Here is a 23,296-nt window from a genome sequence, read left to right on the forward strand (position 1 = left end):
CACTATACGCCTGCCTCTCCAAACTTCAGCTTCACATTAAATTAACAATAAAGTTTAGACTTTTTAGATTCACATTTACTCAGATTAACAATAAACATCCGCTTCAGACTCTCTCTCCCGTCACTTGACCCTGCTGCCACAATGTTATATCCAATCTTTCAACTCATGTCTTGACCATTTAAACCCAAGAAAACTTGTGACTTTCACAGAATGGGTGCTAGTAGTAGGACGAATTGGACAACTTTACAGTTCAAATAACACATTTTATACAGACGAATGAACAAACTCTTGAAAAATGATATATAATTTTTTTGGAAACCTTTCGAAAGCCTTGCCTGATAGACTTCCAGTGTAAGAGGATTACTGCAAACACCACTTGTTTTTTTTTTTACGATCTGAAGGACGAGTCAAAATTATTTTCTGTGGTAATCGACAGCATGTCACAGGTGCTGTTGATAGTGATAAACTTTTTAACAATTTAGAACGTTTCTTTTAGAGGTCGACAAATAGTGGATTTTGCCAATACGATAACGGATTAATCATTTTTTAATTTTTATTGATTTACAGAATGTTAAAATGTCTTTGTTTCTTATTCCCAATAATATCCTTAAAAAAAAAAAATTGATTTGGTGCATAACTCAGGATTTTAGCTCTAAATATACGCTCACACACACACACACATACGTGTGTATGTGTATATATATATATATTTCACCAGATGAAGTTTATGGAAAATCACCAGATAAGAATTTGGCGACCCAAATTATGTGCCATACACTGTAGTCTTTTTTTTTTTTTTTTTTCTTTGCATGCTCCTCAATATAAAACATTTGATTATCTAATCAAAATAACAAAAGATTAATTGCAGTGTGGAAAAAAATATGGATGAAAATGAAGGATTTGGGTCCACGAGCTGTTGAATTGGTTTTTATTTCACTTCCAAAGTGAAATGCCTCACGCTGCATAATGACAGCCAATCAGAAGACATTTTATGTTATTGTACAGTAAAATGTATTGTTTTCTTTTTAGGACATGTATGAAAATTACTTTTATATTAGTGCTTTTCTGACACTACGTGCTTTATATAGTGAACAGGGTTTGGCAAGGACACGGGGGTTACACCCCCACTCTTTACGAGAAGTGCCCTGGGGTTTTTAATGTCCACAGAGAGTCAGTACCTTGGTTTAATGTTTCATCCGGAAGATGTAAAGATATGTACAGTGATTCTGATAGAATACATTTAAAGAGATGTCCATTATGCAGTGTGAAACACTCTTGAATTGACATTTATCCTTATTTATTTTCTCGTTCTGGGGAATCAGTTTGGGTCAGAGCGTCGAGTTCAGAAGTATCTGGGCTCTGGAGATCTCTGGTAATTTGGAGACGCCTAAACCTGCTGAACCCAAAATCCGTTTTGTGGCTGGTGTTCATGGAAATGCTGCAGTAGGCCCGGAGTTGCTGCTGGAGTTCGCCTCTGTTCTCTGTCTCAACTATGGCAGGAACCCCACCATCACAAAGGCAGGCATCACAAAACCTCTAGTTAATCCCACTTCATCGTCTTTCTTTTTATGATGACTTCTCTATGCAGGCAGCTCTTTTCAAATACTTGGTGAACCACCTTGCTGTACCTTTCCTGATAGCACACGTATATCACCCAGAAGCCATACGATGTGTGTTTACATCTAGATTACTTATTCTTTTTAGGTTTGATCATCTGCAATACATCAAAAAGATGTTTCCTCTAAGATGTCAAGACATTCAGTAGATGTTTTGGAGACTTTCAGTATATGATTTTCTGTAAATCTGATCCTTTTAGGATGTTTAGCAGATGTTAATTAGAATGCTTCCAGATGAAACGCTTTTAAATGGACATGTCAGATGTGTGCTATCAGGGTTGTTACCTTCCATTAGAGTTTAAACCGTTTCACTCGGTTTGACGTAATGCATTCTGGAATTGCGAAGTACTGTATATGCTGCCTTAGAATTTGGCCATAAAAAAAAAAGTTAGTTAAGTTAGTAACCTTTTTGCCTCTGTGTCTGGAGTGTCTACAATGCTGTCAAGGTATGCAACTCACTAGGATTTGGAACAGCTTGTGTGTATCATTAAAACTGCCTTAAGATTCTTTTCTCTTTTAGTTGATTGACCAGAGCAGGATACTGATTATCCCATGTGTGAACCCTGATGGAAGAGAGCTGGCACAGGAAGGACATTGCTTCTCCAGTGTTGGCTATACCAATGCTCATGGCACAGATCTGGACAGTGATTTCTTCTTTGGTTAGTCACCACACTGTAGTCGAACTATCTCATTGATCACCGTTCATATTCATCAGATCATGTTAATGGCTTTGGATGTATTAAATATGAAGTTTATGTTTGTACTCAGGTAATGTGTCAGCACAGCCAGAGACCCGTGCACTGATGGATCTGATCAAGGAAGGGGGTTTCTCGCTCTCTATAGCGCTGGATGGGGGTGCTGTGCTAGCCACATATCCCTATGACAGACCCAAACAACATTGTAACTAACGGCACACATTTACCCTTAACTCTGTAAAGAATATTCCGGGTTCAATACAAGTTAAAATCAATCGATAGCATTTGTGGCATAGTGTTGATTGCAACGGGAAAATTATTTTGACTTAAATAAAATTTTACAATGCAAGTGAATGGGGCTCTTTTTTTATGGGTTAAAGGCAGAAATGTGAAGCTTGTTAGTTTATGAAAGCACTTGTATTATTCTGTTAAAATTCATGCATTTATTTGAGCTGTAAATATGTTTAAATCCTTGTTTTTACAGTCTTTTAGGGTTTATGGCCTTGCATAGTTATGGCAATGAAGTTGTCAAGATTTGTCAAAATGCATACAGAAAATGTTAGTAAACTAATATATCACACTAAAATCAAGTTAAAAGGATGGTTCACCCAAAAATGAAAATTCAACATTTACTCACCCTCATGTGTATTACTGTCTTCTGCAGAATACAAATTATGATTCTTAGAAGAATATCTTAGCTCTGTTGGTCCATACAATGCAAGTGAATGGGCACCAAATTGTGATGCTCCAAAGAGCACAAAGGCATCATTTAAAGTAATACAACTCTAGTGGTTAAATCCATATCAAAAATTATATGATTGGTTGGGTGAGAAACGCATCAATATTTGTCCTTTTTTGCTAGAAATGGTTCTCCATGCTCAGTAGGGGACGATATGCATGAAGACAGTGAATCACCAAATACTAGAGGAATGTGAAAGTTAATGTGGAGAGGGAGCAGGGAGGAGAAATTATAGTAAAGAAGGACTTGAATATTGATCTGTTTCTCACCCTCACCTATCATATCGCTTCTGAAGACATTGATTTTCTTATGGATTACTTGTATGCTGACTAAAAAGCCATACACATCTGGGATGGCATAAGGGTGAGTAAATTATGAATTTTCATTTTTGGGTGAACTATCCCTTTAACACACATATTGTTTACATCTTGTCTATAATTTTGAAACTGAGTATTTTTACGTTTACAGATTGTAAACGTAAAAATTTTACGTCAACATTGTCACACATGCTGTTGATTTGATCTGAACTTGTATTGAAGCCGTAATATTCCTCCAAGTATTACATATCATTGCGTAACACATCCCACTGTTGTTGTACTATGGACCTGATGGCTCAAATATTGTGGCTTGTTAGCAACGGCAAAGCAACACCCTAGCAACAACTAGTATTGTGTTTGAGTTTTACTTGTTCAAGAAGCACTCTTGTTTTCTGCAGAAAATGTACAAATCTAGTCTTAAGCTTTTTCTATTCATATTAGTGGAAATGTCATTGTTTTTAAATCCCTTACATGTATCTAAAGCACAAAATGAAGAGACTTTGAGATATTTGGCCTCCTTGTATGCCAGCAGTCATTCTTTCATGCACTTGGGTAACCTGGGATGTACAAAAGTGTCAGGTACTGTTGAATCTGAGACATTCATCTTTCAAATATGTGCTCAAAATTTGGTTTTACTGCTATAATCACATGGAATGTTGGCTTCATCTTCATTTAATTTGTTTTGTGATCTGGATGATATCTCAGAAGAAATCCCAGGAGGGATCCTGAAGGGGGCGGAGTTCAGCGCTGGCACAGGCAGTATGAAGGTATTGATGGGATTTATTTGAGTTCTTGGAATGAACGTTTGAATGGTAGATTTTCTGTATGTTTTGTTGTTTGCCGATGTTCTCATGATGACTTTGCTTATTGTAACTCACCAAAGTGTTTAATGTAGTTCAAATTAGCCATTTTGACAGTATTCTTGTGTCAGCTGTTCTCTCTCTTCAAGAAAGTTTCTCCCAAAAAAGTAAGGTTTCTTCATTTAATTGGGCTGATGTTGTTTCAGACCATTACAGGATGTAGCCCAAAATGTGTTAATTAACTGCTTTAAAAGTAGCAGGTGTAATTCCATCTGCAAATCATAACATTTTGGTAACATCTCAGAAAACATGCAGCAGTGTTTCACCACCCTGAGAAATGCTAATGGTGCTATTTCAGGACTTCAGCTTGGATGTGGGTGTCTGCCCTGAGATCACAGTGTACACGAGCTGTTGTATGTTCCCACCTGAACTTCGGCTTTTCTCAATGTGGATGGAGAACAGGATGCCTCTATTCCGCATGCTGTTAGAGGTAGACATCTTTGAGCTACGCCTTTCACATCTTCTCAGAATAATGTCTTGGTTTCAGTACGTTTAAACTGTCACTGTAACCTTAATGCTAATAGTCTATTGACAGTTTTCTGTCCCCTAAATTAATAAATTATTCTAGTTTTGATTGGTAGATTTTAATGGCTTAACCTTTTTTGTTGGTTAAGGCCATTGTTAGATATGTATTCCAGGACATGGATGTAGGAAATCTTGAAAAATGAAACCTCTTCAAACTGTCGTGTGTGAGAGTGTGAGTGATGATGAGAGAGTGTGAGATGTAGAGAGAGTGTGTGTGTGTGAGAGAGAGAGAGAGAGAGAGAGAGAGTGTGATATTGATCAGCCACAACATTAAAACCACTGACCGATTAAGTGGATAACATTTATCTCGTTACAATGGCACCTGTCAAGGTGAACAGTCAGTTCTTGAATTGAATGTGTTGGAAGCAAGAAAAATGGGCAAGCGTAAGGATCTGAGTGACTTTGACAAGGGCCAAATTGTGATGGCAGACGACTGGGTCAGAGCATCAAAACAGCAGGTCTTGTGGGGTGTTCCCAGTATGCAGTGGTTGGTACTACCAAAACTGGTCCAAGGAAGGACAACCGGCGACAGAATCATGAGCGCTCAATGCGCATGGGGAGCGAAGGCTAGCCCGTCTAGTCTGATCCCACAGAAGAGCTACTGTAGCACAAACTGCTGAAAAACGTAATGCTGGCCATGTTGGGAAGATGTCAGAACACGCAGTGCATCACAGCTTGCTGTGTATGTCTGCGGATATGCAGCTCCAGAGTGCACATGCTGACCCCGTCCACCGCCAAAAGCGCCTACAATGGGCACGTGAGCCTCAGAACTAGAACATGGAGCAATGGAAGACGATGGCCTGATCTGATGAATAACATTTTTCTTTTTAGATCATGTGGACGGCCGTGTGTGTGTGCGTGCATTATTTACCCGGGGAAGAGGCAGGCCGGAGGAGGGAGTGTGATGATCTGGGCAATGTTCTCCGAGGACTCTTTGACACTTACCACCTACCGAAAATTTACCACAAACACACCTTCAAGGCAATGGCATTTCCATATGGCAGGGGCCTCTTTCAGCAGGATAATGCCCCCTGCCACACTGCAAATATTGTTCAGGAATGGTTTGATGAACATGATAAAGAGTTCATGGTATTGACTTGGCCTCCGAATTCCCCAGATCTCAATCTGATTTGGCATCTATGGGATGTGCTGGACCAACAAGTCCGATCCATGGAGTCCCCACCTCGCAACTTACAGGACTTAAAGGATCTGCTGCTAACATCTTGGTGCCAAATACCACAGGATAGAGGTCTTGTGGAGTCCTTGCCTCGGCTTTAGAGCTGTTTTGTTGGCACGAGGGGGACCTACATGATATTAGGCAGGTGGTTTTAATGTTGTGGCTGATCGTTGTATGTATAATAATATACATCTATATAAGTGTGTGTGTGTATGTGTGCATGTGTGTATAATAATAATAATAACTAGATGGGTACATTTCCTGAAGAAAATGTGAGTGGTGCTTGCCGTGGCAAAACTCGTAAAATAGCATGCTTGAAAAGAACAAAAATTATGGTCATAAATAAATCCAGAAGTCTGTACGATTTTCTGGTGCAGAAATATGTGATTTGTTACTCGGTTGCTAGGGTAAGCCCATGTGGTTGCCATGCAGTTACCAAGGTAATACAATACATGGCTCCTTTCCATCCTGAGTCAAATAAGTCAACCCGAAGTCTCTACGTTTTTCTGATGCAGAGATATGTGATATGTTACTCTGTTGCTAGGGTAACCCCTCCTTGTTGCTAGGCAGTTACCATAGTGATTATAATGAAGTGTCTTTGCCATCCTGATTGAAATAAACCAACCCAGAAGTCCCTATGTTTTTCTGATGCAGAGATATGTGATTTGTTACTCGGTTGCTAGGGTAACCCCATGTGGTTGCTAGGCAGTTACCATAGTGATACTTATCAAGTGTACTTGCTATCCAGAGTAAAATCAGTCAACCAGGAAGTCTCTACGATGTTCTGATGCAGAGATATGTGATTTGTTATTCGGTTGCTAGGGTAACCCCATCTGGTTGCTAGGCAGTTACCATAGTTATAATAATCAAGTGTCCTTGCCATCCTAATTGAAATAAGTCAACCCGGATGTCTGTACGTTTTTCTGATGCAGAGATATGTGATTTGTTACTCTGTTGCTAGGGTAACCCCATCTGGTTGCTAGGCAGTTACCATAGTGATAGTAATCAAGTCTCCTTGCCATCCTGATTGAAATAAATCAACCCAGAAGTCTCTCTGATTTTCTGGTGCAGAGATATGTGATTTGTTACTTGGTTGCTAGGGTAACCCCATCTGGTTGCTAGGCAGTTACCATAGTGATACTAATGAAGTGTCCTTGCCATCCTGGTTGAAATAAATCAACCCAGAAGTCTGTAGGATTTTCTGGTGCAGAAATATGTGATTTGTTACTCGGTTGCTAGGGTACTGTGTTTAGTTGCTAGGGTGTGGCTTGGCAGCTGCCAATCATGAATCTCCAAAGGCTGCTTGTCAGTATGAATGATATAAACCAACTCCCATGCCTCTGTGACATTCAGAATGGAAGATATCCCTCTATGGATTTTGGTTGCTAAGGTGCTCGACAATGGTTGCTAGGGAGGGGCTAGGAAGTGTTGATTTGATGCATGATTGGCTGTTTGCTGTCCCGAGTCAAACGAGACCACCCTTGTGTTTCTATGACACTTCTATCCGGAGATATCCCTTTGATGTGTTTCATTAGAAGTCTATGGGACTTGTTGCTAAGGTGCTCTTAAATTGTTGCTAGGGCGTGGCTTGATAGCTTCACAATGATCCTGAGAGACTGATTGGTCGTCTGAGTAAAATGAGCCTGCCCCCTTGTCTCTATGACACTGTGATCCAGAGCTATGTTCAATACAAAATCACTATGCAATTTCATTTCATGGGCCGTCCTACACCATTGTAAGTCAATTGGGGCAACTTTGGGCAGCTCCTGCCCCCAGGGGTGCAACTTTTACCCCATATTGAGGTATGCTCTACAGAGCCTGCCAGCCTCTTCAAATGTAGCAAATCACACGCTTCTGCTAAATCCTGGCTTGGAGCTGTGATGCGCCAAAGTTTGTCGCAATGTTAAGTCTATGGGATTTTTCGGCTGCTTTTTGCCCCTGGGGCAAATACCGTACCTCGATCAGCTTATAAAAGTCATAGCACACGTGTCCTCAATAGGCCGTTCGATTTGACACCTCATTCGTGGGTCGTACGCCAAACAGTGCGGGACGAGTTAGTTAGAGTGTCTAAGAAATAATAATAAAATATAAGTATGTGAGATTATAATAGATGCTGCAATAATAACTAGATAGGTACATTTCCTGAAGAAAATGTGAGTGGTGCTTGCCGTGGCAAAACTCGTGAAACAGCATGTTGTAACTTGAAAAGAACAAAAATTATGGTCATAAATAAATCAACCCAGAAGTCTGTACGATTTTCTGGTGCAGAAATATGTGATTTGTTACTCGGTTGCTAGGGTAAGCCCATGTGGTTGCTAGGCAGTTACCATAGGTAATACTAATCAATGGCTCCTTGCCATCCTGAGTGAAATAAGTCAACCCGGAAGTCTGTAGTGTTTTCTGATGCAGAGATATGTGATTTGTTACTCGGTTGCTAGGGTAACCCCATCTGGTTGCTAGGCAGTTACCATAGTGATACTTATCAAGTGTCCTTGCCATCCTGATTGAAATAAATCAACCCAGAAGTCTGTACGCTTTTCTGATGCAGAGATATGTGATTTGTTATTCGGTTGCTAGGGTAACCCCATGTGGTTGCTAGGCAGTTACCATAGTGATACTAATCAAGTGTCCTTGCCATCCTGATTGAAATAAATCAACCCAGAAGTCTCTACGTTTTTCTGATGCAGAGATATGTGATTTGTTACTCGGTTGCTAGGGTAACCCCATCTGGTTGCTAGGCAGTTACCATAGTGATACTAATGAAGTCTCCTTGCCATCCTGAGTGAAATAAGTCAACCCGAAGTCTCTACTGTTTTCTGGTGCAGAGATATGTGATTTGTTACTCGGTTGCTAGGGTAACCCCATCTGGTTGCTAGGCAGTTACCATAGTGATACTAATCAAGTCTCCTTGCCATCCTGATTGAAATAAATCAACCCAGAAGTCTCTCTGATTTTCTGGTGCAGAGATATAGTTACTGCTAAACGGTTGCTAGGGTACTCTGTGTAGTTGCTAGGGAGTGGCTTGGCAGCTGCCAATCATGAATCTCCAAAGGCTGCTTGTCAGTATGAATGATATAAACCAACTCCCATGCCTCTGTGACATTCAGAATGGAAGATATCCCTCTATGGATTTTGGTTGTTAAGGTGCTCGACAATGGTTGCTAGGGAGGGGCTAGGAAGTGTTGATTTGATGCATGATTGGCTGTTTGCTGTCCCGAGTCAAACGAGACCACCCTTGTGTTTCTATGACACTTCTATCCGGAGATATCCCTTTGATCTGTTTCAATAGAAGTCTATGGGACTTGTTGCTAAGGTGCTCTTAATGGTTGCTAGGGCGTGGCTTGATAGCTTCACAATGATCCTGAGAGACTGATTGGTCGCCTGAGTAAAATGAGCCCACCCCTCGTCTCTATGACACTGTGATCCAGAGCTATGTTCAATACAAATCCCTATGCCTTTTCATTTCATGGGCCAGCCCTACACCATTATAAGTCAATTGGGGCATTTTTGGGCAGCTCCTGCCCCCAGGGGTGCAACTTGTACCCCATATTGAGGTATGCTCTTACAGAGCCTGCCAGCCTCTTCAAATGTGGCAAATCACACGCTTCTGCTGAAATCCTCGCTGGAGCTGTGACGCCAAAGTTTGTCTCAATGTTAAGTCTATGGGATTTTTCGCCGCTTTTTTGCCCCTGGGGCAAATACCGCACTCGATCGCTTATAAAAGTCATAGCACACGTGTCGCTCAATAGGTCGCTCGATTTGACACCTCATTCGTGGGTCTACGCCAAACGGTGCGGGACGAAGTTAGGTGCCAAGTTTTGTTAAGAGATATAAAAATAAAAAAATAAAATAACTAGATGGGTACATTTCCTGAAGAAAATGTGAGTGGTGCTTGCCGTGGCAAAACTCGTCAAACAGCATGTTGTAACTTGAAAAGAACAAAAATTATGGTCATAAATAAATCAGCCCAGAAGTCTGTACGATTTTCTGGTGCAGAAATATGTGATTTGTTACTCGGTTGCTAGGGTAAGCCCATGTGGTTGCTATGCAGTTACCAAGGTAATACAATACATGGCTCCTTTCCATCCTGAGTGAAATAAGTCAACCCGAAGTCTGTAGTGTTTTCTGGTGCAGAGATATGTGATTTGTTACTCGGTTGCTAGGGTAACCCCATCTGGTTGCTAGGCAGTTACCATAGTGATACTAATGAAGTCTCCTTGCCATCCTGATTAAAATAAATCAACCCGGAAGTCTCTATGATTTTGTGATGCAGAGATATGTGATTTGTTACTCGGTTGCTAGGGTAACCCCATCTGGTTGCTAGGCAGTTACCATAGTGATACTAATCAAGTGTCCTTGCCATCCTGATTGAAATAAGTCAACCCGGAAGTCTCTACGCTTTTCTGATGCAGAGATATGTGATTTGTTACTCGGTTGCTAGGGTAAGCCCATCTGGTTGCTAGGCAGTTACCATAGTGATACTAATGAAGTCTCCTTGCCATCCTGATTGAAATAAGTCAACCCGAAGTCTCTATGTTTTTGTGATGCAGAGATATGTGATTTGTTACTCGGTTGCTAGGGTAACCCCATCTGGTTGCTAGGCAGATACCATAGTGATACTAATCAAGTGTCCTTGCCATCCTGATTGAAATAAGTCAACCCGGAAGTCTCTACGTTTTTCTGATGCAGAGATATGTGATTTGTTACTCGGTTGCTAGGGTAACCCCATCTGGTTGCTAGGCAGTTACCATATTGATACTAATGAAGTGTCCTTGCCATCCTGGTTGAAATAAATCAACCCAGAAGTCTGTACTGTTTTCTGGTGCCGAGATATGTGATTTGTTTCTCGGTTGCTAGGGTAACCCCATCTGGTTGCTAGGCAGTTACCATAGTGATAGTAATCAAGTGTCCTTGCCATCCTGAGTGAAATAAATCAACCCGAAGTCTGTACTCTTTTCTGGTGCCGAGATATGTGATTTGTTTCTCGGTTGCTAGGGTAACCCCATCTGGTTGCTAGGCAGTTACCATAGTGATAGTAATCAAGTGTCCTTGCCATCCTGAGTGAAATAAATCAACCCGGAAGTCAGTACTATTTTGTGGTGCAGAGATATGTGATTTGTTACTCGGTTGCTAGGGTAACCCCATCTGGTTGCTAGGCAGTTACCATAGTGATAGTAATCAAGTGTCCTTGCCATCCTGAGTGAAATAAATCAACCCGAAGTCTGTACGCTTTTCTGATGCCGAGATATGTGATTTGTTACTCGGTTGCTAGGGTAACCCCATCTGGTTGCTAGGCAGTTACCATAGTGATACTAATCAAGTGTCCTTGCCATCCTGATTGAAATAAGTCAACCCGAAGTCTCTACGCTTTTCTGGTGCAGAGATATGTGATTTGTTACTCGGTTGCTAGGGTAACCCCATCTGGTTGCTAGGCAGTTACCATAGTGATACTAATCAAGTGTCCTTGCCATCCTGATTGAAATAAATCAACCCGAAGTCTGTACTCTTTTCTGGTGCCGAGATATGTGATTTGTTTCTCGGTTGCTAGGGTAACCCCATCTGGTTGCTAGGCAGTTACCATAGTGATAGTAATCAAGTGTCCTTGCCATCCTGATTGAAATAAATCAACCCGGAAGTCTGTACTCTTTTCTGGTGCCGAGATATGTGATTTGTTTCTCGGTTGCTAGGGTAACCCCATCTGGTTGCTAGGCAGTTAACATAGTGATACTTATCAAGTCTCCTTGCCATCCTGATTGAAATAAGTCAACCCGAAGTCTCTATGTTTTTGTGATGCAGAGATATGTGATTTGTTACTCGGTTGCTAGGGTAAGCCCATCTGGTTGCTAGGCAGATACCATAGTGATACTAATCAAGTGTCCTTGCCATCCTGATTGAAATAAGTCAACCCGAAGTCTCTACGCTTTTCTGATGCAGAGATATGTGATTTGTTACTCGGTTGCTAGGGTAAGCTCATCTGGTTGCTAGGCAGTTACCATAGTGATACTAATGAAGTGTCCTTGCCATCCTGATTGAAATAAGTCAACCCGAAGTCTCTATGTTTTTGTGATGCAGAGATATGTGATTTGTTACTCGGTTGCTAGGGTAAGCCCATCTGGTTGCTAGGCAGTTACCATAGTGATACTAATGAAGTGTCCTTTCCATCCTGATTGAAATAAGTCAACCCGAAGTCTCTACGCTTTTCTGATGCAGAGATATGTGATTTGTTACTCGGTTGCTAGGGTAACCCCATCTGGTTGCTAGGCAGTTACCATAGTGATACTAATCAAGTCTCCTTGCCATCCTGATTGAAATAAATCAACCCAGAAGTCTCTCTGATTTTGTGGTGCAGAGATATAGTTACTGCTAAACGGTTGCTAGGGTACTCTGTTTAGTTGCTAGGAGTGGCTTGGCAGCTGCCAATCATGAATCTCCAAAGGCTGCTTGTCAGTATGAATGATATAAACCAACTCCCATGCCTCTGTGACATTCAGAATGGAAGATATCCCTCTATGGATTTTGGTTGTTAAGGTGCTCGACAATGGTTGCTAGGAGGGGCTAGGAAGTGTTGATTTGATGCATGATTGGCTGTTTGCTGTCCCGAGTCAAACGAGACCACCCTTGTGTTTCTATGACACTTCTATCCGGAGATATCCCTTTGATCTGTTTCAATAGAAGTCTATGGGACTTGTTGCTAAGGTGCTCTTAATGGTTGCTAGGGCGTGGCTTGATAGCTTCACAATGATCCTGAGAGACTGATTGGTCGTCTGAGTAAAATGAGCCCACCCCCTGGTCTCTATGACACTGTGATCCAGAGCTATGTTCAATACAAATCCCTATGCCTTTTCATTTCATGGGCCGCCCTACACCATTATAAGTCAATTGGGGCATTTTTGGGCAGCTCCTGCCCCCAGGGGTGCAACTTTTACCCCATATTGAGGTATGCTCTTACAGAGCCTGCCAGCCTCTTCAAATGTGGCAAATCACACGCTTCTGTGAAATCCTCGCCGGAGCTGTGACGCTCAAAGTTTGTCACAATGTTAAGTCTATGGGATTTTTCGCCGCTTTTTGCCCCTGGGGCAAATACCGCACTCGATCGCTTATAAAAGTCATAGCACACGTGTCCTCAATAGGCCGCTCGATTTGACACCTCATTTGTGGGTCTACGCCAAACGGTGCGGACGAAGTTAGGTGCCAAGTTTTGTACGGAGATAGAATAATAATAAAAAGAAGAAAATAAAAATAAGTATGTGAGATTACAATAGTGATGCTTTGCAAGCACCACTAATCTAGATAGGTACATTTCCTGAAGAAAATGTGAGTGGTGCTTGCCGTGGCAAAACTCGCCAAACAGCATGTTGTAACTTGAAAAGAACAGAAATTATGGTCATAAATAAATCAACCCAGAAGTCTGTATAATTTTCTGGTGCAGAAATATGTGATTTGTTACTAGGTTGCTAGGGTAAGCCCATGTGGTTGCTATGCAGTTACCAAGGTAATACAATACATGGCTCCTTTCCATCCTGAGTGAAATAAGTCAACCCAGAAGTCTGTAGTGTTTTCTGGTGCAGAGATATGTGATTTGTTACTCGGTTGCTAGGGTAACCCCATCTGGTTGCTAGGCAGTTACCATAGTGATACTATATCAAGTCTCCTTGCTATCCTGAGTTGAAATAAGTCAACCCGGAAGTCTCTACTGATTTTGTGATGCCAGAGATATGTGATTTGTTATTTGGTTGCTAGGGTAACCCCATCTGGTTGCTAGGCAGTTACCATAGTGATAGTAATCAAGTGTCCTTGCCATCCTGAGTGAAATAAATCAACCCAGAAGTCTGTACGTTTTCTGGTGCCGAGATATGTGATTTGTTACTCGGTTGCTAGGGTAACCCCATCTGGTTGCTAGGCAGTTACCATAGTGATAGTAATCAAGTGTCCTTGCCATCCTGAGTGAAATAAATCAACCCGAAGTCTCTACTATTTTCTGATGCAGAGATATGTGATTTGTTACTCGGTTGCTAGGGTAACCCCATCTGGTTGCTAGGCAGTTACCATAGTGATAGTAATCAAGTGTCCTTGCCATCCTGATTGAAATAAGTCAACCCGAAGTCTCTACGCTTTTCTGATGCAGAGATATGTGATTTGTTACTCGGTTGCTAGGGTAACCCCATCTGGTTGCTAGGCAGTTACCATAGTGATACTAATCAAGTCTCCTTGCCATCCTGATTGAAATAAATCAACCCGAAGTCTGTACTCTTTTCTGGTGCCGAGATATGTGATTTGTTTCTCGGTTGCTAGGGTAACCCCATCTGGTTGCTAGGCAGTTACCATAGTGATAGTAATCAAGTGTCCTTGCCATCCTGATTGAAATAAATCAACCCGAAGTCTGTACTCTTTCTGGTGCCGAGATATGTGATTTGTTTCTCGGTTGCTAGGGTAACCCCATCTGGTTGCTAGGCAGTTAACATAGTGATACTTATCAAGTCTCCTTGCCATCCTGATTGAAATAAGTCAACCCGAAGTCTCTATGTTTTTGTGATGCAGAGATATGTGATTTGTTACCGGTTGCTAGGGTAAGCCCATCTGGTTGCTAGGCAGATACCATAGTGATACTAATCAAGTGTCCTTGCCATCCTGATTGAAATAAGTCAACCCGAAGTCTCTACGCTTTTCTGATGCAGAGATATGTGATTTGTTACTCGGTTGCTAGGGTAAGCTCATCTGGTTGCTAGGCAGTTACCATAGTGATACTAATGAAGTGTCCTTGCCATCCTGATTGAAATAAGTCAACCCGAAGTCTCTATGTTTTTGTGATGCAGAGATATGTGATTTGTTACTCGGTTGCTAGGGTAAGCCCATCTGGTTGCTAGGCAGTTACCATAGTGATACTAATGAAGTGTCCTTTCCATCCTGATTGAAATAAGTCAACCCGGAAGTCTCTACGCTTTTCTGATGCAGAGATATGTGATTTGTTACTGGTTGCTAGGGTAACCCCATCTGGTTGCTAGGCAGTTACCATAGTGATACTAATCAAGTCTCCTTGCCATCCTGATTGAAATAAATCAACCCAGAAGTCTCTCTGATTTTGTGGTGCAGAGATATAGTTACTGCTAAACGGTTGCTAGGGTACTCTGTTTAGTTGCTAGGAGTGGCTTGGCAGCTGCCAATCATGAATCTCCAAAGGCTGCTTGTCAGTATGAATGATATAAACCAACTCCCATGCCTCTGTGACATTCAGAATGGAAGATATCCCTCTATGGATTTTGGTTGTTAAGGTGCTCGACAATGGTTGCTAGGGAGGGGCTAGGAAGTGTTGATTTGATGCATGATTGGCTGTTTGCTGTCCCGAAGTCAAACGAGACCACCCTTGTGTTTCTATGACACTTCTATCCGAGATATCCCTTTGATCTGTTTCAATAGAAGTCTATGGGACTTGTTGCTAAGGTGCTCTTAATGGTTGCTAGGGCGTGGCTTGATAGCTTCACAATGATCCTGAGAGACTGATTGGTCGTCTGAGTAAAATGAGCCCACCCCCTGGTCTCTATGACACTGTGATCCAGAGCTATGTTCAATACAAATCCCTATGCCTTTTCATTTCATGGGCCGCCCTACACCATTATAAGTCAATTGGGGCATTTTTGGCAGCTCCTGCCCCCAGGGGTGCAACTTTTACCCCATATTGAGGTATGCTCTTACAGAGCCTGCCAGCCTCTTCAAATGTGGCAAATCACACGCTTCTGTGAAATCCTCGCCGGAGCTGTGACGCCTCAAAGTTTGTCACAATGTTAAGTCTATGGGATTTTTCGCCGCTTTTTGCCCCTGGGGCAAATACCGCACTCGACGCTTATAAAAGTCATAGCACACGTGTCCTCAATAGGCCGCTCGATTTGACACCTCATTTGTGGGTCTACGCCAAACGGTGCGGGACGAGTTAGGTGTCAAGTTTTGTACGGAGATAGAATAATAATAAAAAGAAGAAAATAAAAATAAAAATAAGTATGTGAGATTACAATAGTGATGCTTTGCAAGCACCACTAACTAGATAGGTACATTTCCTGAAGAAAATGTGAGTGGTGCTTGCCGTGGCAAAACTCGCCAAATAGCATGCTTGAAAAGAACAAAAATTATGGTCATAAATAAATCAACCCAGAAGTCTCTACGCTTTTCTGATGCAGAGATATGTGATTTGTTACTCGGTTGCTAGGGTAAACCCATCTGGTTGCTAGGCAGTTACCATAGTGATAGTAATGAAGTCTCCTTGCCATCCTTATTGAAATAAGTCAACCCGAAGTCTCTACTATTTTCTGGTGCAGAGATATGTGATTTGTTACTCGGTTGCTAGGGTAACCCCATCTGGTTGCTAGGCAGTTTCCATAGTGATAGTAATCAAGTTTCCTTGCCATCCTGAGTGAAATAAATCAACCCAGAAGTCTGTACTATTTTCTGGTGTAGAGATATGTGATTTGTTACTCGTTGCTAGGGTACTATGTGTAGTTGCTAGGGAGTGGCTTGGCAGCTGCCAATCATGAAATTCCAAAGGCTGCTTGTCAGTATGAATGACATAAATCAACTCCCATGCCTCTGTGACATTCAGAATGGAAGATATCCCTCTATGGATTTTGGTTGCTAAGGTGCTCGACAATAGTTGCTAGGGAGGGGCTAGGAAGTGTTGAGGTGATTCATGATTGGCTGTTTGCTGCCCCGAGTCAAACGAGACCACCCTTGTGTTGGTATGACACTTCTAGCCGGAGATATCCCTTTGATCTCTTTCATTAGAAGTCTATGGGACTTGTTGCTAAGGTCCTCTAAATGGTTGCTAGGGCGTGGCTTGATAGCTTTGCAATGATCCTGAGAGACTGATTGGTCGCCTTAGTAAAATGAGGCAGGCCCCTTGTCTCTATGACACTGTGATCCAGAGCTATGTTTAATAAAAAATCCCTATTTCATGGGCCGCCCTACACCATTGTAAGTCAATGGGGGCAACTTTGGGCAGCTCCTGCCCCCAGGGGTGCAACTTTTACCCCATATTGAGGTATGCTCTACAGAGCCTGCCAGCCTCTTCAAATGTGGCAAATCACACGCTTCTGCTAAATCCTCGCCGGAGCTGTGACGCCACAAAGTTTGTCTCAATGTTAAGTCAATGGGATTTTTCGCCGCTTTTTGCCCCTGGGGCAAATACCGCACTCGATCGCTTATAAAAGTCATAGCACACGTGTCCTCAATAGGTCGCTCGATTTGACACCTCATTCGTGGGTCTATGCCAAACGGTGCGGACGAAGTTAGGTGCCAAGTTTTGTTAAGAGATATAAAAATAAAAAATAAAAATAAAAACTAGATAGGTACATTTCCTGAAGAAAATGTGAGTGGTGCTTGCCGTGGCAAAACTCGTCAAACAGCATGTTGTAACTTGAAAAGAACAAAAATTATGGTCATAAATAAATCAACCCAGAAGTCTGTACGATTTTCTGGTGCAGAAATATGTGATTTGTTACTCGGTTGCTAGGGTAAGCCCATGTGGTTGCTATGCAGTTACCAAGGTAATACAATACATGGCTCCTTTCCATCCTGAGTGAAATAAGTCAACCCGGAAGTCTGTAGTGTTTTCTGGTGCAGAGATATGTGATTTGTTACTCGGTTGCTAGGGTAACCCCATCTGGTTGCTAGGCAGTTACCATAGTGATACTAATCAAGTCTCCTTGCCATCCTGAGTGAAATAAGTCAACCCGAAGTCTGTACTGTTTTCTGGTGCAGAGATATGTGATTTGTTACTCGGTTGCTAGGGTAACTCCATCTGGTTGCTAGGCAGTTACCATAGTGATACTAATCAAGTCTCCTTGCCATCCTGATTGAAATAAATCAACCCGAAGTCTCTATGTTTTTCTGATGCAGAGATATGTGATTTGTTACTCGGTTGCTAGGGTAACCCCATCTGGTTGCTAGGCAGATACCATAGTGATACTAATCAAGTGTCCTTGCCATCCTGATTGAAATAAGTCAACCCGAAGTCTCTACGCTTTTCTGATGCAGAGATATGTGATTTGTTACTCGGTTGCTAGGGTAAGCCCATCTGGTTGCTAGGCAGTTACCATAGTGATACTAATGAAGTCTCCTTGCCATCCTGATTGAAATAAGTCAACCCGGAAGTCTCTATGTTTTTGTGATGCAGAGATATGTGATTTGTTACTCGGTTGCTAGGGTAACCCCATCTGGTTGCTAGGCAGTTACCATAGTGATACTAATCAAGTGTCCTTGCCATCCTGATTGAAATAAGTCAACCCGAAGTCTCTACGCTTTTCTGATGCAGAGATATGTGATTTGTTACTCGGTTGCTAGGGTAAGCCCATCTGGTTGCTAGGCAGTTACCATATTGATACTAATGAAGTGTCCTTGCCATCCTGGTTGAAATAAATCAACCCAGAAGTCTGTACTGTTTTCTGGTGCCGAGATATGTGATTTGTTTCTCGGTTGCTAGGGTAACCCCATCTGGTTGCTAGGCAGTTACCATAGTGATAGTAATCAAGTGTCCTTGCCATGCTGAGTGAAAGAAATCAACCCGAAGTCTGTACTCTTTTCTGGTGCCGAGATATGTGATTTGTTTCTCGGTTGCTAGGGTAACCCCATCTGGTTGCTAGGCAGTTACCATAGTGATAGTAATGAAGTGTCCTTGCGATCCTGAGTGAAATAAATCAACCCGGATGTCAGTACTATTTTGTGGTGCAGAGATATGTGATTTGTTACTCGGTTGCTAGGGTAACCCCATCTGGTTGCTAGGCAGTTACCATAGTGATAGTAATCAAGTGTCCTTGCGATGCCTGAGTGAAATAAATCAACCCGAAGTCTGTACTCTTTTCTGGTGCCGAGATATGTGATTTGTTACTCGGTTGCTAGGGTAACCCCATCTGGTTGCTAGGCAGTTACCATAGTGATAGTAATCAAGTGTCCTTGCCATCCTGATTGAAATAAATCAACCCGAAGTCTGTACTCTTTTCTGGTGCCGAGATATGTGATTTGTTTCTCGGTTGCTAGGGTAACCCCATCTGGTTGCTAGGCAGTTAACATAGTGATAGTAATGAAGTGTCCTTGCCATCCTGATTGAAATAAATCAACCCGGAAGTCTGTACTCTTTTCTGGTGCCGAGATATGTGATTTGTTTCTCGGTTGCTAGGTTAACCCCATCTGGTGGCTAGGCAGTTACCATAGTGATAGTAATCAAGTGTCCTTGCCATCCTGATTGAAATAAATCAACCCGGAAGTCTGTACTCTTTTCTGGTGCCGAGATATGTGATTTGTTTCTCGGTTGCTAGGGTAACCCCATCTGGTTGCTAGGCAGTTAACATAGTGATACTTATCAAGTCTCCTTGCCATCCTGATTGAAATAAGTCAACCCGAAGTCTCTATGTTTTTGTGATGCAGAGATATGTGATTTGTTACTCGGTTGCTAGGGTAAGCCCATCTGGTTGCTAGGCAGATACCATAGTGATACTAATCAAGTGTCCTTGCCATCCTGATTGAAATAAGTCAACCCGGAAGTCTCTACGTTTTTCTGATGCAGAGATATGTGATTTGTTACTCGGTTGCTAGGGTAAGCCCATCTGGTTGCTAGGCAGTTACCATAGTGATACTAATGAAGTGTCCTTGCCATCCTGATTGAAATAAGTCAACCCGAAGTCTCTATGTTTTTGTGATGCAGAGATATGTGATTTGTTACTCGGTTGCTAGGGTAAGCCCATCTGGTTGCTAGGCAGTTACCATAGTGATACTAATGAAGTGTCCTTTCCATCCTGATTGAAATAAGTCAACCCGAAGTCTCTACGCTTTTCTGATGCAGAGATATGTGATTTGTTACTCGGTTGCTAGGGTAACCCCATCTGGTTGCTAGGCAGTTACCATAGTGATACTAATCAAGTCTCCTTGCCATCCTGATTGAAATAAATCAACCCAGAAGTCTCTCTGATTTTGTGGTGCAGAGATATAGTTACTGCTAAACGGTTGCTAGGGTACTCTGTTTAGTTGCTAGGAGTGGCTTGGCAGCTGCCAATCATGAATCTCCAAAGGCTGCTTGTCAGTATGAATGATATAAACCAACTCCCATGCCTCTGTGACATTCAGAATGGAAGATATCCCTCTATGGATTTTGGTTGTTAAGGTGCTCGACAATGGTTGCTAGGGAGGGGCTAGGAAGTGTTGATTTGATGCATGATTGGCTGTTTGCTGTCCCGAGTGAAACGAGACCACCCTTGTGTTTCTATGACACTTCTATCCGGAGATATCCCTTTGATCTGTTTCAATAGAAGTCTATGGGACTTGTTGCTAAGGTGCTCTTAATGGTTGCTAGGGCGTGGCTTGATAGCTTCACAATGATCCTGAGAGACTGATTGGTCGTCTGAGTAAAATGAGCCCACCCCCTGGTCTCTATGACACTGTGATCCAGAGCTATGTTCAATAGAAATCCCTATGCCTTTTCATTTCATGGGCCGTCCTACACCATTATAAGTCAATTGGGGCATTTTTGGGCAGCTCCTGCCCCCAGGGGTGCAACTTTTACCCCATATTGAGGTATGCTCTTACAGAGCCTGCCAGCCTCTTCAAATGTGGCAAATCACACGTTTCTGTGAAATCCTCGCTCGGAGCTGTGACGCCTCAAAGTTTGTCACAATGTTAAGTCTATGGGATTTTTCGCCGCTTTTTTGCCCCTGGGGCAAATACCGCACCTCGATCGCTTATAAAAGTCATAGCACACGTGTCCTCAATAGGCCGTTCGATTTGACACCTCATTTGTGGGTCTACGCCAAACGGTGCGGGACGAGTTAGGTGCCGAAGTTTTGTACGGAGATAGAATAATAATAAAAAGAAGAAAAATAAAAATAAGTATGTGAGATTACAATAGTGATGCTTTGCAAGCACCACTAATAATAAGTATGTGAGATTACAATAGTGATGCTTTGCAAGCACCACTAATAAGTATGTGAGATTACAATAGTGATGCTTTGCAAGCACCACTAATAAAAATAATAAGTATGTGAGATTACAATAGTGATGCTTTGCAAGCACCACTAATAAAAATAATAAGTATGTGAGATTACAATAGTGATGCTTTGCAAGCACCACTAATAAAAATAATAAGTATGTGAGATTACAATAGTGATGCTTTGCAAGCACCACTAATAAAAATAATAAGTATGTGAGATTACAATAGTGATGCTTTGCAAGCACCACTAATAAAAATAATAAGTATGTGAGATTACAATAGTGATGCTTTGCAAGCACCACTAATAATAATAATATATATATATATATATATCTCATTATCATTATGGGGTATTGTTTGTAGAATTTTAAGGAAAATAATTTATTTAATCCATTTTGGAATAAGGCTGTAAGATAACAAAATGTGAAGTGCTGTGAATACTTTCCTGATTGTGTGTGTGTGTGTGTATAATATATATATATATATATATATATATATGTGTATATCTCACACAAGTGTTACCCTCTGAAGGTTCACAGAAGGCTGATTGGTGTCGTGAGGGACAGTAAAGGCCATCCGGTGTCAGATGCTGTTGTTGTGGTGAATGGCTCCGTGAAGGTTCACACAGACAGTCGGGGTTACTTCACAACACTGCTGGCTCCTGGAACACATCAGCTGCAGGTTCAAGCTCATGGATATCAACAAGAGCTCCAGCAGGTATGTTCCCAACTCACTTTCAATGCTAACACATGTTTTTTGGAACATGGTCACTGGTTTACCAGTTAGAAATTACTTTCTTGTTCTCTTTACTGTGGTTTCAGGTGAATCTTTCTTCAGACAGAGTGTCTAGTCTCCTCATGATTGACTTTACTGCAGACAGAGTTCCACTCAGCCAGGGGGTGTTTGTAATTGCCTCAGGTATATAAATATATTAACATATGTATCTAACCAAGCTCTACGTGACGAGCAGTAAATCTTTTTCTTAACTAAAGAGCTGCACAACAAGCTGCTTAACTAACAAGGCTGCACCCTAAAGGCGGCATTTTTGCCGATACGCGTAGGTTTGCGGCACTTTTTTCCCCCACTGTTTTTAACTGTTGTTATAGCCATTGACAAAGGCTTTTTAACTATATTTTTGATCTGGAAGTGTGCCTTTTTTATTTTTATTTTTGGATTATTTCCTCATTCACGAGAGCCTTCATATATTATTTTTTTTGAAGAACTTCAGAGCATACCGGATTTTGTTTTTTGAGTCTTATATTATTACATTTGGAACATCTTCATAACTTAAAACCATAATAATATTGAGCTTAATTTTGTGCAGTATTGCTGATTTTCATGCTTCCCAACAGTTTAAGTGAATTGAACTAATAAAGGTTATGAAAATTTATAAATCGGTCACCACCAGTCCTGGTAGACCATTCAACTGGCAAAAATGTTCTTAATAGTAAACTGTTCTGCAGTAATTAGATCCTTGATTCTCTTTTAGCGTCTTTGATTACGGTCTTCATCTGCACTCTCCTCATCTTGCACCTTCGCTCTGGCAAGTTCAGCCACATACGAGATGGGTTTCACTGGTTACGCCATGACCGGGACAACCTCAGAATGGAGGAGATTGTTTCCGAGAAGTCTCCCTTGCGGCAGGAGTTTCTGGATGAGAGTGAGAGTGAGGATGACCCTTTCTTTGTGGAGGGGCGCTGAATGTTCAGTTCCGTCACAAGTTTGTAAATAGTCTTTATTTAATAAAGTGTCTTTCTGTGCAGACATGGGTTTCAGTGAGTAAAATGTCTGATGTGGAATTCTATGACACATTTTTTGTCTGCTGCTTTAATGTGTAAATTATCATTAAGTGAAAGAAAGCAGGAGTAAAGCACCAAGACTTTTCATAAAACAAAATTCAAAAATATATCACCAGTTAAACATTTGGACACCTGATTGAATGAGTATTTCTCATCTTAAATAACTTTTGATCTAAAGCTTATACATAAAGTAATGTTCGGTGTTCAATACAAGTTAAGCTCAATCGACAGCATTTGTGGCATAATGTTGAATACCACAAAATAATTTTGACACGTCCCTCTTTTTCTAGGTTCAAACCTCAAGGTAACAGTGAAGCACTTACAATAGAATTGAATTTGGCCAAATTTTGGAGGGTTTAAACGGAAATGTGAAGTTTAGAATTTTATAAAATGACTTGCTTCTGTTAACTTATTTGAGTTGTAAAATTTTTTTGTCAGTTTAGGGTTTGTTGATTTTCGTCATGTAACCAAGTGGTAAAATTGTCTATAACCAAGCGATTGTATCAGACTAAAAACATGTTTACACACGTATCCTTTGTCTTGTGTCTGTTCTTTTGAAAAAGTGATTATTTTAACGTTTAATTAAATTGGCCCCCATTCACTTCC

General features: G+C 41.4%; 1 protein-coding gene across 1 annotated transcript in view; it reads left to right on the forward strand.

Moving 5' to 3' along the window:
• Window positions 1-22,756, forward strand: part of cpdb (carboxypeptidase D, b) — a 31,056-nt gene extending 8,300 nt beyond the window's left edge. The window contains exons 13-21 of the mRNA XM_052100738.1: window positions 1,323-1,518; window positions 2,137-2,275; window positions 2,385-2,516; window positions 3,851-3,946; window positions 4,073-4,134; window positions 4,526-4,657; window positions 21,423-21,608; window positions 21,713-21,809; window positions 22,381-22,756. Coding sequence (XP_051956698.1) covers window positions 1,323-1,518; window positions 2,137-2,275; window positions 2,385-2,516; window positions 3,851-3,946; window positions 4,073-4,134; window positions 4,526-4,657; window positions 21,423-21,608; window positions 21,713-21,809; window positions 22,381-22,592 — 1,252 coding nt within the window. The 3' untranslated portion in view covers window positions 22,593-22,756. The remainder of the gene's footprint in view (window positions 1-1,322; window positions 1,519-2,136; window positions 2,276-2,384; window positions 2,517-3,850; window positions 3,947-4,072; window positions 4,135-4,525; window positions 4,658-21,422; window positions 21,609-21,712; window positions 21,810-22,380) is intronic.
• The last annotated feature ends 540 nt before the right edge of the window (window positions 22,757-23,296 follow it).

Source organism: Xyrauchen texanus, chromosome 31 (assembly GCF_025860055.1).
Source record: "Xyrauchen texanus isolate HMW12.3.18 chromosome 31, RBS_HiC_50CHRs, whole genome shotgun sequence".
Lineage (NCBI taxonomy): Eukaryota > Metazoa > Chordata > Actinopteri > Cypriniformes > Catostomidae > Xyrauchen > Xyrauchen texanus.